This window comes from Macrobrachium nipponense, chromosome 6 (genome assembly GCF_015104395.2).
Source record: "Macrobrachium nipponense isolate FS-2020 chromosome 6, ASM1510439v2, whole genome shotgun sequence".
NCBI lineage: Eukaryota > Metazoa > Arthropoda > Malacostraca > Decapoda > Palaemonidae > Macrobrachium > Macrobrachium nipponense.
The window spans coordinates 3,062,666-3,083,811 of NC_061108.1; the positions used below are offsets into that span (position 1 = coordinate 3,062,666).

At 40.2% G+C, this 21,146-nt stretch overlaps 2 protein-coding genes across 2 annotated transcripts in view; both read right to left on the reverse strand.

The window, feature by feature from the left end:
• The window catches only part of LOC135216261 (zinc finger protein 345-like), a 105,396-nt gene that overhangs the window by 55,504 nt on the left and 28,746 nt on the right, over positions 1–21,146 (reverse strand). The window contains exon 7 of the mRNA XM_064251426.1: positions 20,444–20,645. Within this exon, the coding sequence (XP_064107496.1) occupies positions 20,444–20,645 (202 nt within the window). The remainder of the gene's footprint in view (positions 1–20,443; positions 20,646–21,146) is intronic.
• Positions 1,742–20,577, reverse strand: LOC135216200 (zinc finger protein 501-like). Its single transcript, XM_064251339.1, has 8 exons — positions 20,441–20,577; positions 20,068–20,269; positions 18,839–18,991; positions 8,350–8,466; positions 7,837–8,019; positions 6,150–6,275; positions 3,372–3,623; positions 1,742–2,028 (listed from the first exon to the last, which is right to left on the reverse strand). Exons 2-8 carry the CDS (start codon positions 20,258–20,260, stop codon positions 1,742–1,744), a joined length of 1,311 nt encoding a protein of 436 aa, XP_064107409.1. The 5' UTR covers positions 20,261–20,269; positions 20,441–20,577.

Consider the following 21,146-nt stretch of genomic DNA (forward strand, 5'->3'; position numbering starts at 1 on the left):
GAAGTTATAAAAGCAATCAAGTATATTTACATATTTTTAATACTTGTACTGGGCTCAAATATATGTTACAGGTATTTACTCTACATATATTTACAATACCTTAGGTAAAAAATTTTAAGTTGCTTCTTCAAAAGATCCCAAGATTTTAACAAATGTTGAGAAAAAAAAAGATGACTAAGATTTAGTTAGCTGACTGGATAGCTCATCAGTCATATTCCTTGCTTTCTGGAACAAGCATTCCTCAGTTGCTGAGACACCTGTAAATACTCTAAATCCTAGATAAATACTTCAACAAGCATCTAAACATTTACAGAAACAACTGCCTGTTTTGCCTTAATGAAGAATGTATCTTTTGCATATGTAATTTTGAACACTGAACAAGATTCAGTAATATTCAATAATGTTGAAATGATCCCAAAAAACTTTTGGTTCACTAAAAATACAACCTTGAAATAACATAATTTGCACTTACAAATTACGGTAAGCTGACTTGTGCAGTTATTTCATTTGAATATTAAAATACGACCTTTCTATTGTTAACAAAATAGGGCACTTCTGCATAGGAGTTACTGCACATTTTAGAACACAGGAAACAAACATAAATATACTCTCAATGCTATGAGTTGATAAACTGAAGTGAATTTATAAAATAATACCAAGTATTCAGCAAAAGAAACTAGCAACTGCTACCATCACAGGATTATGATGCTTAAAATGCGGACTGTACATATGTCCAGTATTCATTTACATATAATAATAAAACAACTTTGTAAGAAATTCATCTGTAAAATCAATTAAGTTTTTAATTATTTTTTCTTTATTTAGTTTCGACCAATGTGAAGAACAACCTTACCAATAAGTGCTCTAAGGATTAAGGACTAAAGTAATCCTCTGCTCTGAGGCCTCTTCTTCTGAAATGCTGTGACTGTTCATCAACTCAACCTAACAAAAGAAAAACAAGAGTAAATTGTTATTACTGAACACTGGACATTGTATGAAGTAATGGAGAATCTAATTCAGGTCAGTTTGATATTGATAAGAGTTGCACAAGACAATTCTGAAAATAATAATCCCAATTTTGAAAAAATTTTACTGAACAGGTTTTGATGTAGGGAACCCTATTTTTGGTAGCTGCTGTGAGTCCTCTAAGAGAGAGATACGCACTTCAAACGAGAATCTTGCCTTTCCCTTGCTGGAATCATTTATTGGGGGACCCTGGCAGGGTCCACCACCCAATCCTATCTGAAGTGTCTGTCCCTTCTGGTATGAGACTGCATTCTTATCTTTGGTTGTTTATAAGTTATACCTGGTAGTAATACTCAGTACTCATTTTGATTTACAGTTTTACTTCATGTCAATAGTACATGAATTGTGGTCTTGTTGGTTTCCCAGTTTTCTTCAATTACTGGTGGTGGATATAAATGTTGGTCATCTGCTTCATTATGCTTTTTATTACTGATTTTTTTTTTAGCTTTAGTTATAAATATCTGGGCAAGTGAAGGATGATCATTGGGTGAATGTCCAAGGAACTGCTGACTCCTGGATTATTATTTGTAATAATTAACATACCATATAAAAAATATCAGATACTGTATTCTCTTAAATATTTGACAACACTAAACTATACTGTACTTCATATCATGTTTTGCTGGAATAACAATATACATATATATGTACATTAGAGACCTACTAAAGGTAGAATAAGGTAGAGAAACTATTCAATTCTCCTTCTTACCCACCGTTATCCCTGCATCAAGTCAGTTGCCTGATGCGCCTTCTCCACTGCCTTCAAGGCATCATCCTCCACCAAACCTCTTCTCTCCATACGATCCTTCACTTTATCTCGCCATCTAATTCTTTGTCTCCCTCTCAATTTTCTTCCCCTAACAGGTTCTTTCCAAGCCCTCTTCACTCCCTCCTCATCATCTATCCGTAATACACGCCCATACCATCTCAATCTTAACTCTCTTATGACCTCTGACACCTTTACTAAGCCTGATCTTCTTATTTCATCATTTTCCATTCTCTCTAACAGTGATATTCCCATAATCCACCTCAGCATTCTCATCTCTGTTCTCTCAAGCTTTACTTCCTCTTTTCTTCTTAGGGTCCTGTTCCTGATCCATACATTAACACTGGTCTTACCACTGTGCTGTTATAGATCTTGACCTTTAGTGTGATTGGCATTTTCTTATCACATACTACTCCAGCTATCCACTACCCCATGCCGCTTTCATCCTACTGTCAACTTCAGCCTCAAATCTCCCTCTTGGCTTAAAGTAGATCCTAATTATTCAAACTTTTCTGCCTGTTTTATAATCGAGCCTCTTCTTTTTTGTGTTACTATTCTGTCTCTATCTTCTCTGCTGCTCAACAAAACCTCTGTTTTATTCACATTCACCTTTAAGCCACCCCTCCCTAAAGACTCCTGCTACTCTCAATCCTTTCTCTGGAGTTCTTCAACTATACTATACTCAATCCTACATGCAAGTAAAACTAACTTACAACATAGTTGTCAAACCTAACCATGTTGCAAGTGAGGCGCTAGTTACAATATGTACTTACCATTTGGCATGACTGATGTATGCCAAACACTTTTTTCTAAAGAATACCTAGAATACTTTCAACTTCTACATTACCATTTCCTGACAAATCATGAAAAGCTATATGCAAGGTAAAATTGTTTACTGTACATAATTTAAAAAATGGCAGCATCATTAGACAACATGAGACAATACTGATGTGTACATATATGAAAATATATTAATTCCGAGGTAGAGCGAATTGGATATTATAGGACTTTTGTAGCTTAATGAATCACAGTGATTTGATAAAAATTCATACCTGATGTATGTCTCTCTCTTGAAATGATGTGGATGCCCCATCTTGAACTCTACTGCCATTGCTCAGTACCACCACCTGTAATCACCTGCAAGTGACGGGAATAGATTGGCGAGTTATACATAAATAGTTTTGAAAAGCTCTTACATAATGCTAGGGAGAAATGCTTCTGGTTATACTTGTGACTTGAAAAAGTTTCAAGAAGTTATCATGCATAATTGCCAGCATTTCATGTACAAAGACTGAGGCAATTGGGTCCATACTAAAGGAAAACTAAAACTAGAAAGCATTCTGCCTTTAATGAAAGCTTGTCACAAAAATAAATTAGCTGAAATCATCCAATAATTTTTGAGATATCATTAGAAAAAAAAGGCAGACAGACAACCACAGCAGAATGAACAAACTTCCAACGCTGTTAACAGAAGAAATAAGTATTAATGGTCTTGCTAACAACTTATTATCTATACTGTATATGTACTATATACTATATCAAATCTGTAACAAGCAATAATTTTAATGCATAAACTTACTTTCTAACTGAATATGTATTGGCGCAAGCTGTGAGAGGGGAAGCGAGGTAATACTGCCATCTTCATCAATTGAGACAGCGTGGCTGACACTACTGTCCTCTATTTCTTGGATGTACTCAACTGGTTCACATGTCTCTTCTGCTGCGCACTCTCCTTTTGATTTACTGCTTTCAGACTCGTCAAGATCATCCCCTTGATTTATGCTACTGTAGCTGGCTGTATGTTCTGCCAGCCATTGTGTAACCGGCACACCTTTGTGTGAAAAAAGAATGACTAAAGCCTTACAAGGAATTAAATTAAACCATGACAAAAAATTTTTTTAAAATGACATACAGTAAACCCCCCGTATTCATGTTCTCACGATTCGCGGACTCACCTATTCGCAGGGTTCTCCGTGGAACATATAAAGGCATTATTCGTGGAAAATTTGCCCATTCATGGTATTTTTCAATGACAAATATTTACTAATTATCATGACTAAATGCACTTTTAGAGGTTTTTATGTTTGAACTATCAAAAGAAACATTTTAGAGGAGTTTTAGGTATTCATGGATTCAAACTTTTTGTTGGGGGCGGGGGGGGCGGCTTGTCTGGTAAGCATCCCCCACAAATACAGGGTGTTCACTGTACTGTAGATTATATAATGACCACAAATGTATACAACATTTCTCAACATTAACTCACGTGAAGTTGCATTTATCAAATAAATCTATGTAGAAAAGATAATTACAAACAAAAAACTCTAAATCCTTAATATGATATATGAACAATGAGGCACAATGAAAAATGTTACCTGGAAGTCTTGCTGTAATTTTAGTAGAGAGCCTAGGATTTGGTTCAGCTACATGTATAAAAGAGAGAGAGAGAGAGAAGGAAGAGGTTTTAGTTAATACAACTCTTTCTGTTGCTAATGAATATCATATGCAATTTTTTTAATGAAAATACAGTACTGTAAAACATTTTTTAAAATAAAAACAAAACCTTGTAATACCACCACTACAATATGCTGCATTACACTGCATTCTTGCTGAAATTATATTACGTAATGTCCCTAAGGCACAAACAACTGTAAACAATAGCAATACTAACCTGGCAATCGTGAGCATTATCATACCAATAAATCTATACCAAAAATGATGAGTTATCAGAAAATTATATCTCATAGCTGTTAATCATGGAAGGTAACTAAGTATTGTATCTCTATTCCTGGTTTTATTAATATTCATATCCAAAACATTCTTTTCCCAGGTAATGAAATGAGGTACTGACTACATCATGTCTTGTGTAACACTCTTTCTATTGTAAAAAACAAAATAGTTTTTACAGTGTCCCTTCGGCCCCAACTACTCTTTTCATCTCTTCTCTTTGGTATCTTCTCACCTAGCTGATCAGCTGTTCACCTTCTTTATCTTTTACTTGCACTTAATTTCCACATCTTGTTTGCAAATCCTTTGGGCTAATCTACTAAGTTTAGAAATGTAACTCTTAGGTTAGGTAAATAACTTATAAGATTAAGAAATAACCTTCATGAAAAGTGGACCCAAGTATCTTACAATGTCTCCCAATACTGGGATAGCACTGAAAGACTGGGCACAAAAAGACTTGACCCTTAAAGGGATTGCAAAACCCACAGACAAACCTGCTAAGGGGAATGGGTTTGCTTATAGCTGCCTTGCAGTAATAAAAGCAAGGATATGCTAGAATATTTTTTTTTCATTCAAAAGTACTATACAGTACCATGGTTATCTGAAATATGATTAGTACTTATAGCTGAAAATAACATATAAATACAAACAACATTCAAGTTGAAATTTCCTCTCTTGCATTAAACACTTTCAAATCAATTATTCAACCTTCCAACATTCTCAAAGCCATTAGAGATATACAAATAAGTGTGCCTACAAGCCAGCATGCTGTGCCATTCTTGTGAAGCCCCAAGAGCAGTAAAGTCAGTACTACTAGACAGTAAACTGTCTTCAACACAAAATGGTACAGATCATCAACGGTTCTGTAGCACCCTGGGATGCCACCTAACTCACAGGAATGCTTTAGGATATTGGAGAATTTTTTAAATTCTATTACATTCTCAAGTTAATGGACTGAAGCACAGTAACAATGGGAAGCAACAATCAACAGACATTACATGAGACACCATCTTAGCCTCAGGCAGATGTACAAAACTAATTCTGGAACAAGAAATGTGGGCGGCTATGTCCAATTTCATCCCAACTTTTGCTAAAGAAATGAGGCTTAACAGAATAATGCTACCTACTTAATGAAACATGGAATATATTAATTAATTGTAAACTCCAGGAAAATATTTAAGGGGGCTATTCACGCTTTTTATGAAAAATTATGGAAAACAGGAACATGGAACCATCAGGCTACAAACACAAAAGTATGGCAGATACCTGCTGGGAACCTGAGTATCCAAGTACCTGTGTATGAGCAGTGCTGCCGACATACAGTGGTAACAAAATGTCTATGAAATCCACTGACCATGAATTTGGGATAATTTTTAATAATGGGCTTAACAGAAAAAATTATTAATATTTCTAATATTATTAATGTTGCTTATACAATGACACTAATGCTACCATGGGCAAATTTGCAATTGTGCCTTAATCTGCTGCCATCCCATCTCCATACAGCAAAGGAAGTAAAATTGTGAATAAAAACAAAAAAAGCAATGACTAGCATACTTAGGAGTCTACCAAATATATTCCTACTTGGTTTCTTTGTCTAACATCATTATTCCAACACTGATTTCAAACTCACCTTCATAATTATTTTTCTTTTTGTGCTTACAGTATCTTCCATGAGCATTCAAACCCTTATATGAGGAGAAAGAAGAACCACAATCTTTACAGACCAATTTTGTATTCTGACTGGGATACCTGTCATCTGGAAAAAATATTACAAGAATTTTGCCTGTTATGTTACAAAATCTTCAAGTAAACGATAAATTGGTGGAATTTCTTCTAGTGTGATTCCAGTGGATACGAGAAAGGTGCTAAGAAGGGAAAAGAGCAGGCAAATTTGGCAAGAGGATAAGGTAACAAAACTGTACTGTGTAAAAGTAATTAGGTATAAAGGGGAAAGTATTGAAACAGAAAAAATATATGATTTTTTTAAAAAATAACTTTGATACAAAGCCATTAGTAAGTACTTGTAATTGGCCATTTTGCACGTTACAAAATCATCTCTTCTGTTCCTCAGCTGTGCTAAGATCTTGGAAAACACTTATCATATGGTTTTAATAAAATACTAATTATAGAGCATTTACTTGAGGACAAATTTACTACTACCTCATGTACTGCAAATATGTTGCAAAAGTCAAATGAGTAATGAATCTCCAATCACACCCTTGGAACCAAATAAATATAAAAAACTCCATACTTTTTTCTATATACCAGTTACAAATTCAGTGGAAATAAACGTAATTAAAACATAAAATTTAAGCATGATTCATACAAAACAATTTAGGTAAATGGGTATAAGGCAAAAAAAATCGGCACATTGTCAATAAGTTTCTCTTAAGTCACTTAAGTTGCTTAATTTCTAAATATTTCTGTTTTTCCTTGGATGATAACTGGTGTCAATATCAATGTAAAAATCCTAGGAAACAGTAAACTACCGGTACATATATTCGCTGGCTGGGAACTAAGAACGAGCTACTGGAAATATGAGTACTTCCTTTGTAATTACCTTGGTACCAATAGAACTATGATCTCTGCTAAGGACTCATGGACTACATACCATGATGCAATTTTCTGAGCTAAGATAATCATGTGCCTGATGTTGAGACTAGTCACTGGATATTTTACGAATTACTCAAAGTAATTGATACAAGTATGCATATATTTTTTTTCTATTATGATTACAGATGATATTATTTAGAGTAATAGCATCATGTTAAGCAAGGTGGTAACCATATAAATTGTTCTCATACATCAGGTAGTAACACAGAAATTGCGACCATGGGTTTCCATACCCGAATTCCAGAACTTGATGGTCTCAGGAAAATGTGTTTTTAGTTTATCCATCTCAATTAGAATTAATTCAATAATATCCTGTCTTTTATCTGTTTAAATATCTAATTTTTTGTCAACATCATATATATTCAATTTTATTCCTCTTAATTTTTTCTGTTTTTGCTTTTGGCAACTTATTCTGTGAAAATAACAATCAATCCTCTGGAAGCTGAATGATATCACTGCTAAAACTTAGTGATGTCTAAGGAAAAGCTAACAATGAAACTTCAGTCATGAAAAATTATATAAATGCAATGCAGGCATTAATGCAACATAAGTTTGCTTACTAAATCAACAACGCTAATACTTTCATAACACATCTTACTGCACATTTATGGGAAGAATTTTATGAAAATTTTCACTGTAAAAGTTTTAAGTTATGCCTATCCTGAGGTCCAAACACTATACTATGAAACATGACTACTACTCACTTATTGTTGTCTGCTCAGAAGCCTCTATAATTTCAATTTTTTCATCATGAACAGTGATGAATTTGGTTTGGTCTTCCTTGGAGAGGGTTATTTCTTCATTTTCCTGTATCACAACATTCCTTTCAGTAAATACCCCATCACTGGCAGTATTCTGAACTAAATGAATCCTCTCTTTAATCTCATCTGCAACAAACAAAATTTGGAGTCTTCAAAACTTTTATTGTTTAAAATAAATGTCAATCAAAATGAGTCATGTCAGCAAACTGGTAATCAAACTTATATTTGATTTTAGATAAATAAACATATAAATAGCATAAAAATAATTGGTTTTCCAGAGATATCTTTGAAGTTTAGGTGTTCATAAAACTGATTCTTGCATATAAGGAAATGAATTTAGAAAGAGACATGCATTTGCCTACAAACATTTTATAGTCGTTTCTGTATACATGAGAAAACACTTCAGTCTGAATAAGTGTTATGCATACTTCTTAAAATCAAATGGTTTAAACTAACCTTGATAGGCTCTTGCACTGCTGGAGCGAATTATATTATCTGACGGGGATGCGTTACTGCCATCTCTTCCATGTGTGCTTTTTATATGGCGAGAGCATGCAGTAAGTTCATAAAAACCTAGCAAAACATAAAACAATAAGTTACGTATATCTTAGTTTTACCAGACCAATGAGCTGATTAACAGCTCTCCTAGGGCTGGTCCAAAGGATTAGATATTGTTTCGTGGCTAGGAACCAATTGGTTACCTTAGCAACAGGACCTACAGCTTATTGTGGGATCCAAACCACACTGAAAAATGAATTTCTATCACCAGAAATAAATTCCTCTGATTCCTTGTTGGCAGAGCTGGGAATCGAAGCCGGACCCTGAGATCGGAAGTCGAGCACGTAACCAACTCGTCCAACGAGGAACTAACACAAAAATGATATTGTAATGATACAATTAAGTTTGTTCATACTTACCTGGCAGATATATATATAGCTGTATTTTCCGAATCGACAGAAATTTAAACACTTACGACACACGCAGTGGGAGTCAGGTGGTTAGTACCCATTCCCGCCGCTGGGAGGCGGGTATCAGGAATCATTCCATTCTATTCATCATTTTTATTTCCACTGTCTCCTGAGGGGAGGTGGGTGGGTACTTGATTATATATATCTGCCAGGTAAGTATGCACAAACTTAATTGTATCATTACAATATCATTTTGTTCATGAAACTTACCTCGTAGATATATATATAGCTGAATCCCACCTTTGGTGGTGGGAGTAGACAGAATAGAGATTTTAGGAAACATATATATGCAGATAATTGATATCTTGATTCCTTACCTGTTAGCATAGCTGACTTCGTGGTTACTGCCGCATAAGTCTGCTTGTGCTACTAGAGTTGCCAGCAAGGTAGAGACCTATAAAGCTGGTGCACTCCAGATGATCTGTCAACAGGGGCGAGACCACGACGTGACTAGACCATTGACCATACAAATGAGGGCAACGAGTAAAACCAAAACCACCTGGCGTAGCCTACCAAAAGTATCCCACATAGACTAAGCTAATGGAAGGGAGATCCGCCGCAGGCGGTCAACCCCACAACCATAACACAAGTTAAAAACTCCCCTAAACCATTAAAGGATAGGATGAGCGCTACCTCTGCCCCCAAAAACAGTGTCTGCAGCGACGTATGGTCCGAGCGAGTAACAATTTTCGTATGTTGCTTTCACCTCCCGCAGGTAGTGTGAAGCGAACACCGAATTGCTTCGCCAATAAGTGGCGCCCAAAATATCTTTGATTGCCATATTTTTGTGAAAAGCCACCGAAGTAGCAATAGCCCTCAACTCGTGGGCTTTCACTTTCAGAAGCTCCATGTCACTTTCACTACACTTTTCATGGGCTTCCTTAACCGTACTTCTTAAGAAGAACGCCAGTGCATTCTTCGACATCGGAAGATCTGGTTTTTTCACAGAGCACCACAAGTTCTCCGAAGAACCTCTGCATGCTCTGGTTCTCTGCAAATAAAACTTGAGAGCCCTGACAGGACACAGGACTCTCTCAGCTTCAGGTCCCACTAGCTCCGACAACCCTTTGATCTCGAACGTCCTCGGCCAAGGGTTGGAAGGGTTCTCGTTCTTTGCTAAGAACGTAGGACTTAGGAACAAACTGCACTATGATCCTTGAACCCAATATGCTTGCTTATGACTTGAATTTCGCTAACCCTCTTCGCCGTCGCCAGAGCGGTTAGGAAAATGGTCTTCTTAGTAACGATTCCTAAGCGAGGCTAAATGGAGCGGTTCAAATTGACTCGACATGAGAAACTTCAGTACCACGTCTAAGTTCCACGATGGTACTTTAGGTTGGAGAACTTTCACAGTCTCAAATGATCTAATGAGATCATGAATGTCTCTATCATTCGCTAAGTCGAGTCCTCTATGTCTGAAGACCACAGAAAGCACGCTTCTGTAGCCTTTAATCGTGGGAACGGCTAGTTTCGCTTCTTTCCTAAGGTGAAGAAGGAAATCTGCTATCTGGCTCACAGAGGTTGAGGTGGAGGAAATGCCCTTCCTTCTGCACCAACTTCTAAAGACAGCCCACTTTGATTGAGGAGGGCCTCCTTGCGGTGGCAATCGCCGTTGCCACAGGTCTTGAAAAACCCTCGCTCTGGCCAACTTCTTGATAGTCTGAACGCAGTCAGACTCAGAGCGGGGAGGTTTTTGTGGTACCCTCTCGAAGTTGGGCTGTCTGAGTAGATCTTCCTTAGGGGCCGAGTCCTTGGAAAGTCTACTAGGAAGGACATCACCTCCGTGAACCAGTCGACCGCTGGCCAGAAGGGGGCGATGAGGGTCATTCTCGCTCCTTCTGATGCAGCGAACTTCCTCATTAGTTCCCCGAGGATTTTGAATGGGGAAAAGCGTAAATGTCTAGTCCCGACCAATTCCACAGTAGGGCGTCTACTGCCACTGCTCCCGGGTCCAGAACTGGGGAGCAATACAGCAGAAGTCTCTTCGTTCAGGAAGTTGCGAAAACGTCCACATGAGGACGTCCCACAGCTTCCATAGCGCCTGGCATACTTCCTGATGTAAGGGTCCATTCCGTCGGCAGAAGCTGTCCTTGCCGACTGAGAAGGTCCGCTCGCACGTTTTCCACGCCTGACACAAATCTTGTCAGAATCGTGGACGTTTTGGCGACTTCGTCCAAATCAGGATATTCCTCGCGATGGCGAACAGAGAAGGAGAGTGAGTTCCCCCCTGTTTCCTGAGGTATGCCAAGGCTGTGGTGTTGTCCGAGTTTATCTGAACCACTTTGTTGGAGACTTCCTCTTGGAAGAACCTTAGAGCAAGGTAAAACCGCTGAAAGTTCTTTTAGATTGATGTGCCAGGACACCTGTTCCCCTCTCCAGGTGCCTGACACTTCTCTCCCTCCCAGTGTTGCTCCCCAACCCGTGGAGGACGCGTCGGAGAACAACACTAGGTCGGGGTTCCGAAGCTTGAGCGAAAGTCCTTCCGCAAGCTTCTTTGGATCCAACCACCATTAGAGGTGCTTTTTCACTTCTTCCGTCAAAAACAAGACCTCTTCTAAGATCCTTTTTGTTTGCGTGACCAATTGCTTGAGGAAGAACTGAAGTGGTCGGAGGTGCAACCTTCCCAGAGAAACAAACTTCTCCAGTGAGGAAATGGTCCCAGCAGACTCATCCATTCCCTCACCGAGCATGTTTCCTTCCCTAGAAAGGCCGACACTTTGTCCAGGCATTGAAGTTGTCGCCCCTGGGACGGAAAAGCCCGAAAAGCCACTGAGTCCATCTGAATCCCCAGATAGACTAAGGATTGAGAAGGAGTCAGATGCGACTTTTCGAGATTCACCAGAAGTCCCAGGGACCTCGCTAACGACAGAGTCGTGTGAAGGTCCTTCAGACACCGGTCTTGCAATGAGGCTCGAATAAGCCAGTCGTCTAGGTAGAGAGAGATCCTTATTTCCGCAAGATGGAGCCACCTCGCAACGTTCTTCATAAGAACGGTGAACACCATCGGCGCCGTGCTGAGACCGAAGCAGAATGCCCTGAATTGGAAAATCTTCCCTTTCAGGACAAACCGCAGGTATTTCCTTGATCGGGGATGGATGGGGACGTGAAAGTATGCGTCCTGAAGGTCTAAAGAGACCATCCAATCCCCGGTCTTAAGGCTGCAAGCACGGATTGAGGTGTCTCCATCTTGAACTTCTGCTTGGTAACGAAGCGATTTAGACTGCTGACATCCAGAACGGGGCGCCACCCCCCTGACTGCTTCGGCACTAGGAACAGACGGTGTAAAACCCCGGAGAACTCCGGTCGAAGACCTGTTCCACTGCCTGCTTCTCGATCATTTGATCTAGTAGATCGTGAAGCACTTTCTGCTTTTCTCCCTGATACGAAGGAGACAAATCCTTTGGTGTCGAAGACAGCGGGGGTAACATCAGGAAAGGAATTCTGTACCCCTTCTTGACGATGTCCAGAGACCAAGCGTCGGCACCTCTCTCTTCCCAAGCTTTCGCGAAATGTAGAAGCCTGGCTCCTACCGGTGGCTGAAGGACTTCCCTCTCACTTCTTGCTCTTGGAAGGAGCGGGAGTCTTGCCTCTGAAAGAGCCTCTTCCTCGAGGGCTGGCTTCGAGGAAGAAGCGGATCGAAAGGGCTTCGATTTCTTCAAAGCAGAGGACCCAGACGACGAAGTAGTAGTAGGCTTCCTAGAAGACTGTGCCAGAAGGTCTTGGGTTGCTTTCTCCTGGAGACTGGCAGCTATGTCCTTTACCATAGACTGGGGGAAGAGATGTTCTGAGAAAGGAGCGAAAAGAAGATCCGCTTTTTGCGCTGGTGAGACCGACTTTGCAGTAAAATTGCAAAAAAGTGCTCTTTTCTTAAGCAGTCCCGTGCTGAAATGAGCAGCCAATTCCTCAGAACCATCCCTGACGGCCTTGGTCCATGCAAGACAATACACTGGACAGCTCCCCCAGACTGATGGAATCAGAACTCCTGGACCTGGCATCCAATACTCCAAGGCACCAGTCAAGAAAATTAAAAAAGACCTCTAGTGTCCTGAAGAGGCCTTTAAGGTGAAAGTCTAACTCACTATGTGTCCAAGAGACCTTAGAGGAAGACAGAAAAGATCTTCTGGCGGCATCCACAATACTACCAAAGTCTCCTTGAGCTGAGGCTGGAAGCTTAACTCCGACGTTTTCGCCCGTCTCATACCACATACCAGCTTTGCCACAAAGTCTTGAAGGTGGTAAAGCGAAAGAAGTCTTGCCTGAAGCTTTCCTCTTTTCCATCCAATCATGGACCTTTCGAAAAGCTTGCTTCGTAGAAAGCGACTTCTTCATTTCCACACAGCCCGAGATCTTAGTAGCTTTGGATGACGAAAACTGAGAGGGAGGAGTACGTGGAGCTTCAGGTTGGAAAGTGTCTGCAAAGACTGACTGTAGCAAACGAGTCAAAACCTTGTAGTCCGTCGAAACTGGAGCCAACTGCTGTTCTTCGTCCACTTCGACGAAAGCGTCACTAATTTCCTCTTCAGACACTGGAGAAGTCGGAGGAAGTAAAGAAGAGTCACGAGCTTTCTCAAAAGAGAAAGAGCGGCGAACAGGAAGAGTTCCTGCTTCTGCTTGCGCTTGCGGAGGTGGAAAACTGACGTCCGTAGGCGCGCGCTTGGCATCCGAAGCCAATCTACTGGCGCCGACTGAAGCGCGCTCGACCGCAACAGGTGTACACCTGGCGTCCACTGGCGCGCGCTGAGCGTCCACTGGCGCGCGCTGAGCGTCCACTGGTGCGCGCCGAGCGTCCACTAAAACGCGCTGAGCGTCCACTGGCGCTCGCGTACCTTGCACCGAATCACGCTCGGCGTCCACTAAAGCGCGCTTGACTTTCACAGAAGTGCGCTCGGCATCTAAAGAAACGCGCTTCTTATCAACAAGTTTCGTAGCAGCGGAAACAACCGCTTCACGAGAGCGAGAAACGAACGAATTTCTCGCCTCCTCTAGAAAGTTGCTGGGGAGCAGAACGAACTCTAGAGGAGACTCAAACGGAGAGAGAGACGAGCGAGGAGAGGGAGAGGGAGAATGCCTCGACCTCTTCACAGGAAGATTGTCATCCTTCTTACGGCGACGTGGAACAGTCTCTCTCGAAGAAAAAACATCTCTCGAAGTTGCTGCTGAAGAGACTGGAGAATCTGCTTGTAGGTGAAGCCTCCTTTTCTGGGGAGGGGCTGATCCTGTGAGCAGGCGAGTGGCGAGGGACGCCTTCTTCCTACGTCACCCAGGAACCGCCACTTCACGCACCTTAGAGCGACTGCGGCGCTCGAAAGAAACATCTAGGAAAGACTCCGCCTCCGAATAATCCTTACGCTTCTTCTGCAGAGGAAAAGCAGCAAACGCACTATCAGGCGACGAGCAAAGTTCCGGAGAACAACTTGGGACGTGAAGCGTCCCGAACGCGAGCCGTCCTTTCAGCGGACGTGATGCGGTATGAGAGCTCCACCCCTTGCGCGGGGCAGGAAGCTTCAGAAGAAGAAAAGCACTCCTAGAGAAGACGTGCACGTGCACGCTCCTTGGCAGTCTGGGTAGGTTCGTCAGAAGCTGCCGAAGGCACGCCAGATCGGTGGGGGTTCCTCGTAACCCTCCTTCGACTTTCGACATGCTCTCTCCCCGTAATCTGGGAGTCAAGCAGAGGTCTAGGTCTAGAGGCGGAATGAGGCCGATCTGACGCACCCTCCACTACACAAGGGGCACTTTCACTGCACTTCTCTTCACTTTTGCTCTCCAAAGCTAACACTTTTGATTCTAAGTTACGAATCGATTCAAGAATTAGCGATAAAGTATTACCTTCTACCGACACTGTTTCAGGGGCCGGAGGCAACACTACAGGGGTAGGAGCATAATCTACAGAAGGAGGGTTAGCAGGAGAATAATTAAAATCTTGCCCTACCTGAACACTCCTGGAGGAAGACCTCCTTAACCTATCTCGCTCAAGTTTCTTAAGATAGGTTTCATACGCCTTCCATTCCGACTCTGTTAATCTTTCACACTCCTTACAACGACTTTCAAACGTACATTCATTCCCCTGCAAACTTTACAAACAGAATGTGGGTCTACTGAAGCTTTCAGTAGCCTACCTCTACATTCGGACATAGAACAAAATCTAGCGCTAGCAGAACTAGACCCTGACATCTTGATCAAAGAAAAATCAATACCAAATTCAAATCAATCCAAAGTCAAGTGTGCCAAGCCACCGATCCAATTCAGATACCAAAGAAAAACCAAAAAGGGATACTCAAGTAGCTAGTAAGTTTCCAAAATCTGGACGGAGGTGCTCAAACAGGTGTTTTCAGCACCGGCGACAGAAAAATTATGAATAGAAAATGGGAATGATTCCTGATACCGCCTCCCAGCGGCGGGAATGGGTACTAACCACCTGACTCCCACTGCGTGTGTCGTAAGTGTTTAAATTTCTGTCGGATTCGGAAAAATACAGCTATATATATATCTGACAGGTAAGTTTCATGAACAAACAATGTAATATAGTAAATTCAGTTAAATGAAATAATGTTGTTTCACGCTAAAAACACAAAAAATACATTCTACATAGATGCACTGAAACAACAACCGCTTTTGTTATTCTGCTAAGAGATAAACGTACAATCAAACTTAATTATAATCAATCTTGATGAAGACAATAATATTGAATATTAAATATCAGTCAGAAAAAAATTGTATACAGTGAACCTCCCGTATTCGCGTTCTCTGGATTCATGGACTCATGCATTCGCGGATTTGTCTCTGGAACATTTCCCCCCCTATTTGCGGAAAATTCGCCTATTCGCAGTACAGTGGTACCTCGAGATACTAAGAGTCCTGTGATACGAGTGCTTTGAGACCCGAGGTGGAATTCGGTCAAAATTTGGCCTTGAGACCCGAGCTGTGTTCCGAGATCCGAGTTGGTTCGGGGACGCCACCGCTAGTTGGTGTTTGCGGGCAGCATCAGATGGGAGCATCCCACGAGCTCACTCGCACGTGTGACCGACAGATTTAAGTTGTGTTTGTGAGCTGTACTCGTGTTTTTTGCTGTTTTTTCACGAATTAGTGAACTTTTTTACCTACCATCATGGGGCCAAAGAAAGTACGTGCAAAGGAGAGTGGCGAGAAGAAGAGAAAGCTGCCGATAGAGGTAAAGCGAGAAAATAATAGAAAAACATGAGCGTGGTGTACGAGTGAGGAACTGGCCCGGGTGTATGAGCATAGCACATCGACCATTTGTACCATCCTAAAGCAAAAGGATGCCATCAAAAGTGCAAAAAACAGCTAAAGGAACTACAATTCTGTCGCAATTAAGGACAAATGTCCATGAAGAAATGGAGAAGCTGCTCTTGGTATGGTTGAAAGAGAAGGAACTAGCGGGAGATACAGTGACAGTGAGTATAATTGCGAAAAGGCTCGCGTGATTTACGACAGATTTGAAGAAGGAAGAACATCAACTTCAGAAGGGGGAGCAGAAGACACGTTTAAGGCAAGTCGTGGATGGTTCAATAATTTTAAGAAGAGAAGTGGCATTCATTCGGTGGTGAGGCATGGCGAAGCTGCGAGTGCCGATGTAAAGGGAGCTGAAAGGTACATCGTCGAGTTCGCTGAGCTTATTGAGGAGGAAGGCTACATCCCGCAACAAGTCTTTAACTGCGATGAGACGGATTATTTGGAAAAAAAATGCCACGGAGGACGTACATCACCGAAGAGGAGACGAATGATGCCAGGCCATAAACCCCAGAAGGACCGTCTGACCCTTGCATTGTGTGCAAATGCTAGTGGTGACTGTAAAATAAACCCACTGCTAGTCTACCCTTCTGAAAATCTCGAGCGTTCAAGTCACACAAAAAATTCTGAAAGAAAAACTGCACGTAATGTGGCGCGCGAATGCAAGGCATGGGTTTACGCGGCAGTTCTTTACAGATTGGGTAAACCTCGTCTTCGGTCCTTCTGTGAAGGAATATCTTCAAAAGAATAACCTCCCACTGAAAAGCCTTATTATTTTGGATAATGCTCCGGCCCACCCACCTGGTCTTCAAGATGACATTCTCGAGGAGTTCCAGTTTGTGAAAGTCCTCTACCTCCCACCCAACACGACTTCCACCTCTTGCAACCAATGGATCAGCAGGTCATTGCAAATTTTAAAAGCTTTTCACAAAGCACTTGTTCCGCCGATGCTTTGAGGTGACAGAGAGCACCAAGCTTACCCTTTGAGAGTTTTGGAAAGAGCATTACAATATCGTCGTATGTTTACGTATCATTGACTCGCCATGGCAAGAGGTAACGAGACGAACCTTGACTCGGCATGGAAAAAGCTATGGCCTGATGCTGTTTCAGAGAGGGACTTCGAAGGGTTCGAACCCCAAGCAACGGTGGAGGAGATTGTGTCCCTCGGAAAGTCGATGGGTCTGGAGGTAGATGAGGGCGACGTCAACGAACTCGTCGAGAACATGAGGAGGAACTCTCAATTGAGGAGTTGAAGGAGCTGCAGGTGATGCAACATACGAAGGCCCTGCAAGATATTAGTAGCAGTAGCGAGGGGGAGGAAGAGCCGGAGGAAGTGATACCTACCAAGTCAAATTAAAGGACATGTTAGCAATGTGGGAAACACTTTTTATTTTGAGTTTCATTGAACAGAAACATCCAGAAAAGTTTCGACTAGTCGTGCTTCAGCGTTATTTAATGACACTTGTTTTGACTCATTTCCGGAACATTCTAAAAGGGAGGCAGAAGCAAAGCTCTTTGGATAAATTTTTGTTAAAGAGAAGTGCAAATGAAGTGCCGAAAGTGATTCTAAAAGGCAGAAAACAAGTGCTGATTAAACTTACGTATCGCTTAGGTTAGGTTTTAAGTTTAAAGTGCATTTAGTATTTTTTTCAAATTTAAGTTAAGGAAAGTGCAAATTTTTATTAAAGTTAAAGAAATGCAGTTTAGTTATTTACATTTTAATGTTATCATTTTGTGTTCGAAAAAATGCTGTTTACGTTACGGGACTAGCCCCTCCCTGCTCCCTCCTCCTCCTCCTCCTCCGCCACTCGACTCCGTTAGCCAGCTGCACTCGCCTGTCAGCAAGGTAAGATTACATGTTCTTAACTTTTGTTGTGTTACGTAACTTTGTATTCATTGCTAAATTTTCCGTAACAACTTTTTTACTAAAAGGGAGGCAAAAGCAAACCTCTTTCGGTAACTTACAAGAAAAAGCGCCAAGTGAAACTGCAGTTTTAGTTTACCAAATTTTAATGTTCATTTTTCATTTTCTGTAAGGAAAATTCCTGTTTACGTAACGGGACTAAGTGTAGCCGTCCAGCCCTCCCTCCTCCCCGTCACTCGCCTCCCTTAGCCGCCCGCACGCAACTGTCACCAAGGTTAGATTAAATGTTAACTTTTTCTTTTCTTTATTTTACTTTATTCTATTCATTACTAAAATATATTACTGTATAATTTTTTTGTACTATATTTCTACATTTATATGTGTGTTTTCTTCATTATTTACGATGGTTTGGGGTATATTTCATAGGTCTGGAACGGATTAAATACATTTCAGTAATTTAAATGGGAAAAATTGATTTGAGATACGAGTTTTTCGAGTTATGAGCCCGGTTCTGGAACGAATTAATCTCGTATCTCAAGGTACCACTGTATTTTTCTAAGAGAAATATCCACAAATTCCTGGCCTTTTTTTTATTTCGTCATAAAATGCATTTTTTTTTATAAAACTATAAAAAAAAAACCAGGTATAAACATTTTTAGTTTGTTTTTCTTGAGTTATAACTAACAAAACAGGAGGTTTTAAGTATTTTTATAGGGGTTCCAACTATTCGTGGGTTCTAACTATTCGTGGGGAGGTCTGGTATGCATCCCTGTGAATACGGGGGGACCATAACGTATTCAACGACATATCACAGAAAAAAAAGTGAAGAAAACTTACATAATCTTTTGAAGTTCACCATACTTACTTTTTCCACATATTTTACAAATATACGGCTTGAAATTGAAGTGACGATTTTTGTGTTCTTGAAGCGTTTGAGCACGAGCAAAAGAGGAGCCACAAACATCACAGTGGTGAGGTCGTTCACCAGTGTGAGTCCTTAAATGTCTATCAAAGTCACCTGCAATTGAAAGAATAGTTATGAGGTGTGAAATCTTTGGTACATTTGAAGACAGTTGAACAAACATTGTCATACACAGAATATAAAGAAAAAACCTTCAAAACTAACAATTACTTCTAGAGTTAATTTTGAAATTAGGACCAACATGGTATCAGCTATTGTCCACATCATTATGTAAGGAGTTGTTAAAACTCCAAAAAGACTAGTGTTTTGTGTGTTTTAGGCAAAACGCTTTTACAGGAGGACCTCAATTTAACTTCACAGATCAGTGCGGTCTTTTTATAGTTGTGTTTGGAGATTTTATGCATAAAAATATCTCAAAAAGCCAAGAAACCTCAGCTGCAAAGCTATGAAGCAAGTCTAGCATAGCACTACACTTTCATCCATGTCTCTGACCTGCCTGCAGCTGCCACTATATACTATATGTTAGAAAGTGTCACTCATGTGAGGTTTTAAAAATTGGGACATTGGACCAGTAACCAGTAACCATAACCAGCTTTCCCTTGTGCACCAGCAATTTCATTGCTTATACAATATTCAAAGGTGCTCAATATGCATCAAAAGGGCAAAAGAAGTCTTCATGAAGAATACCAGTTTCATTCTCTCCACCCTCTGCCAAATTCTTGTTAATCAGGATAGATACAAGTATGTAAGCAGTTTCTCCGACAGTTCGTCACCATATCTTTCTGGCAGGAATGAGTATCAGGAGCCATCAGTTTGTTGCTTTCAGAAGAGGCCAATACATACAGGGAGTTACTAAGGAAACATTCCAGGTTGGTGAATATATAATTCATACAACTAATAATTCATATAATTAATAGGTTTGTATGAAAAACTTTTGCTTTATAACAATAATAGTTTTTCACATGTGCCCAAGGCCCTTGTTGTTCCACATCTCATGTAATCTGCTTTGTTACACACATTCAGTATTGTAAAATTAACATTCACAATCTTCTCTGTATTTGGAATAATTTCCATTAAACCTAACATGGATACTTTTCATCTGCAGAAATCACACAATAAAACTGGATAAATAACCAATAAAACAATGGATAAACAAACAGAAAAGATTTTACCTTTGGTAGTAAATTTACTCTCACACTCAGAGCATGCAAATGGACGAATGCCTTGATGGCGACGACGATGTGTTACCAGCTGTGATCGCTGTCTAAAGGAACGGCCACATATGTCACATAAATGTGCAAACTTATCAGAGTGAGTTAACATGTGTGTCTGCAACACACCTGACTGGTGAATCTTTTGTGACATATAGTGCACCTAAAAAAAAATAAAAATTGAAATTAATAAATGAAACATTAGAAACTGAAAAGGAAAACTTGGGAAAATGACAGAAGAATTAGCGTAGAATCATTCAAAACAACAAACAACCATTATGTGAAGGGTTCACTGCAGTTCCATATAAAGGTTACAAACCGAAATTAAACTTACATGTATGGTCTTTCTCCTGTGTGTGTTCTCATGTGAACTGTCAGAGACCTTTTTTCAGTGTAGCTTTTCCCACAAAGTGAACACTCCCACGGCTTATCCCCCGTGTGAGTGGCTTTATGTCTTACAAGATTGCCGCGAGTTTTAAACGCTGAAGAACAATGTCCACATTTAAAGGGCCGATCATCTGAAGCGAACTTTACTTTTCCTGAAAAATAATTTGTATTACAGACTGAAAAACTGAGCTGATAAAAATTACAATTAATCTTTCATTTATCGAGCTGCAAACCAATTACTTATACCTAGCTCATTTCATGGTTCACAAAACTGCAGAAAACTCTAATTCTTAAAAAGAAAATACAGAAAGAAAATTATAGTTTAGCAATAAACTGTGGATGTGTAAATGGACTACGGAATCTATAAACTTCCTGATTCATTCCTCTTGTGATTCTGACTCCATTCATTTCTCACTGAAAGCCCAAACTTTTATGCATAATTTATTTCAATAATTCAAATCCACATATTTCACTTATGCAGTTAAAAAAATGTTTGTGAAAGTTCCCAAAATAGATCATCTTTACCAATTAATGGGATGGAAGAATATTTTTAGGTACTTTTTCTTGTGTGACAGGCTAATGCTCTTTTCCCTTTAGCTATAACTTGGTTAACTGTTATATTTGTTATTTTTTTTGTGTTTGGAGATTTAAAA

Bases quoted from the DNA above. Each gene is read 5' to 3' on its own strand.
- LOC135216200 (XM_064251339.1), bottom strand. From the start codon at position 20,260: ATGTCACAAAAGATTCACCAGTCAGGTGTGTTGCAGACACACATGTTA. The intron at 8,020-8,349 runs GTTAGTTTAAAC...TGTTTGTTGCAG, and splicing joins CAGTGCAAGAGCCTATCAAG to ATGAGATTAAAGAGAGGATT. The intron at 2,029-3,371 runs GTAAGTTTATGC...TATCACTGTTAG, and splicing joins AATACATATTCAGTTAGAAA to AGAGAATGGAAAATGATGAA.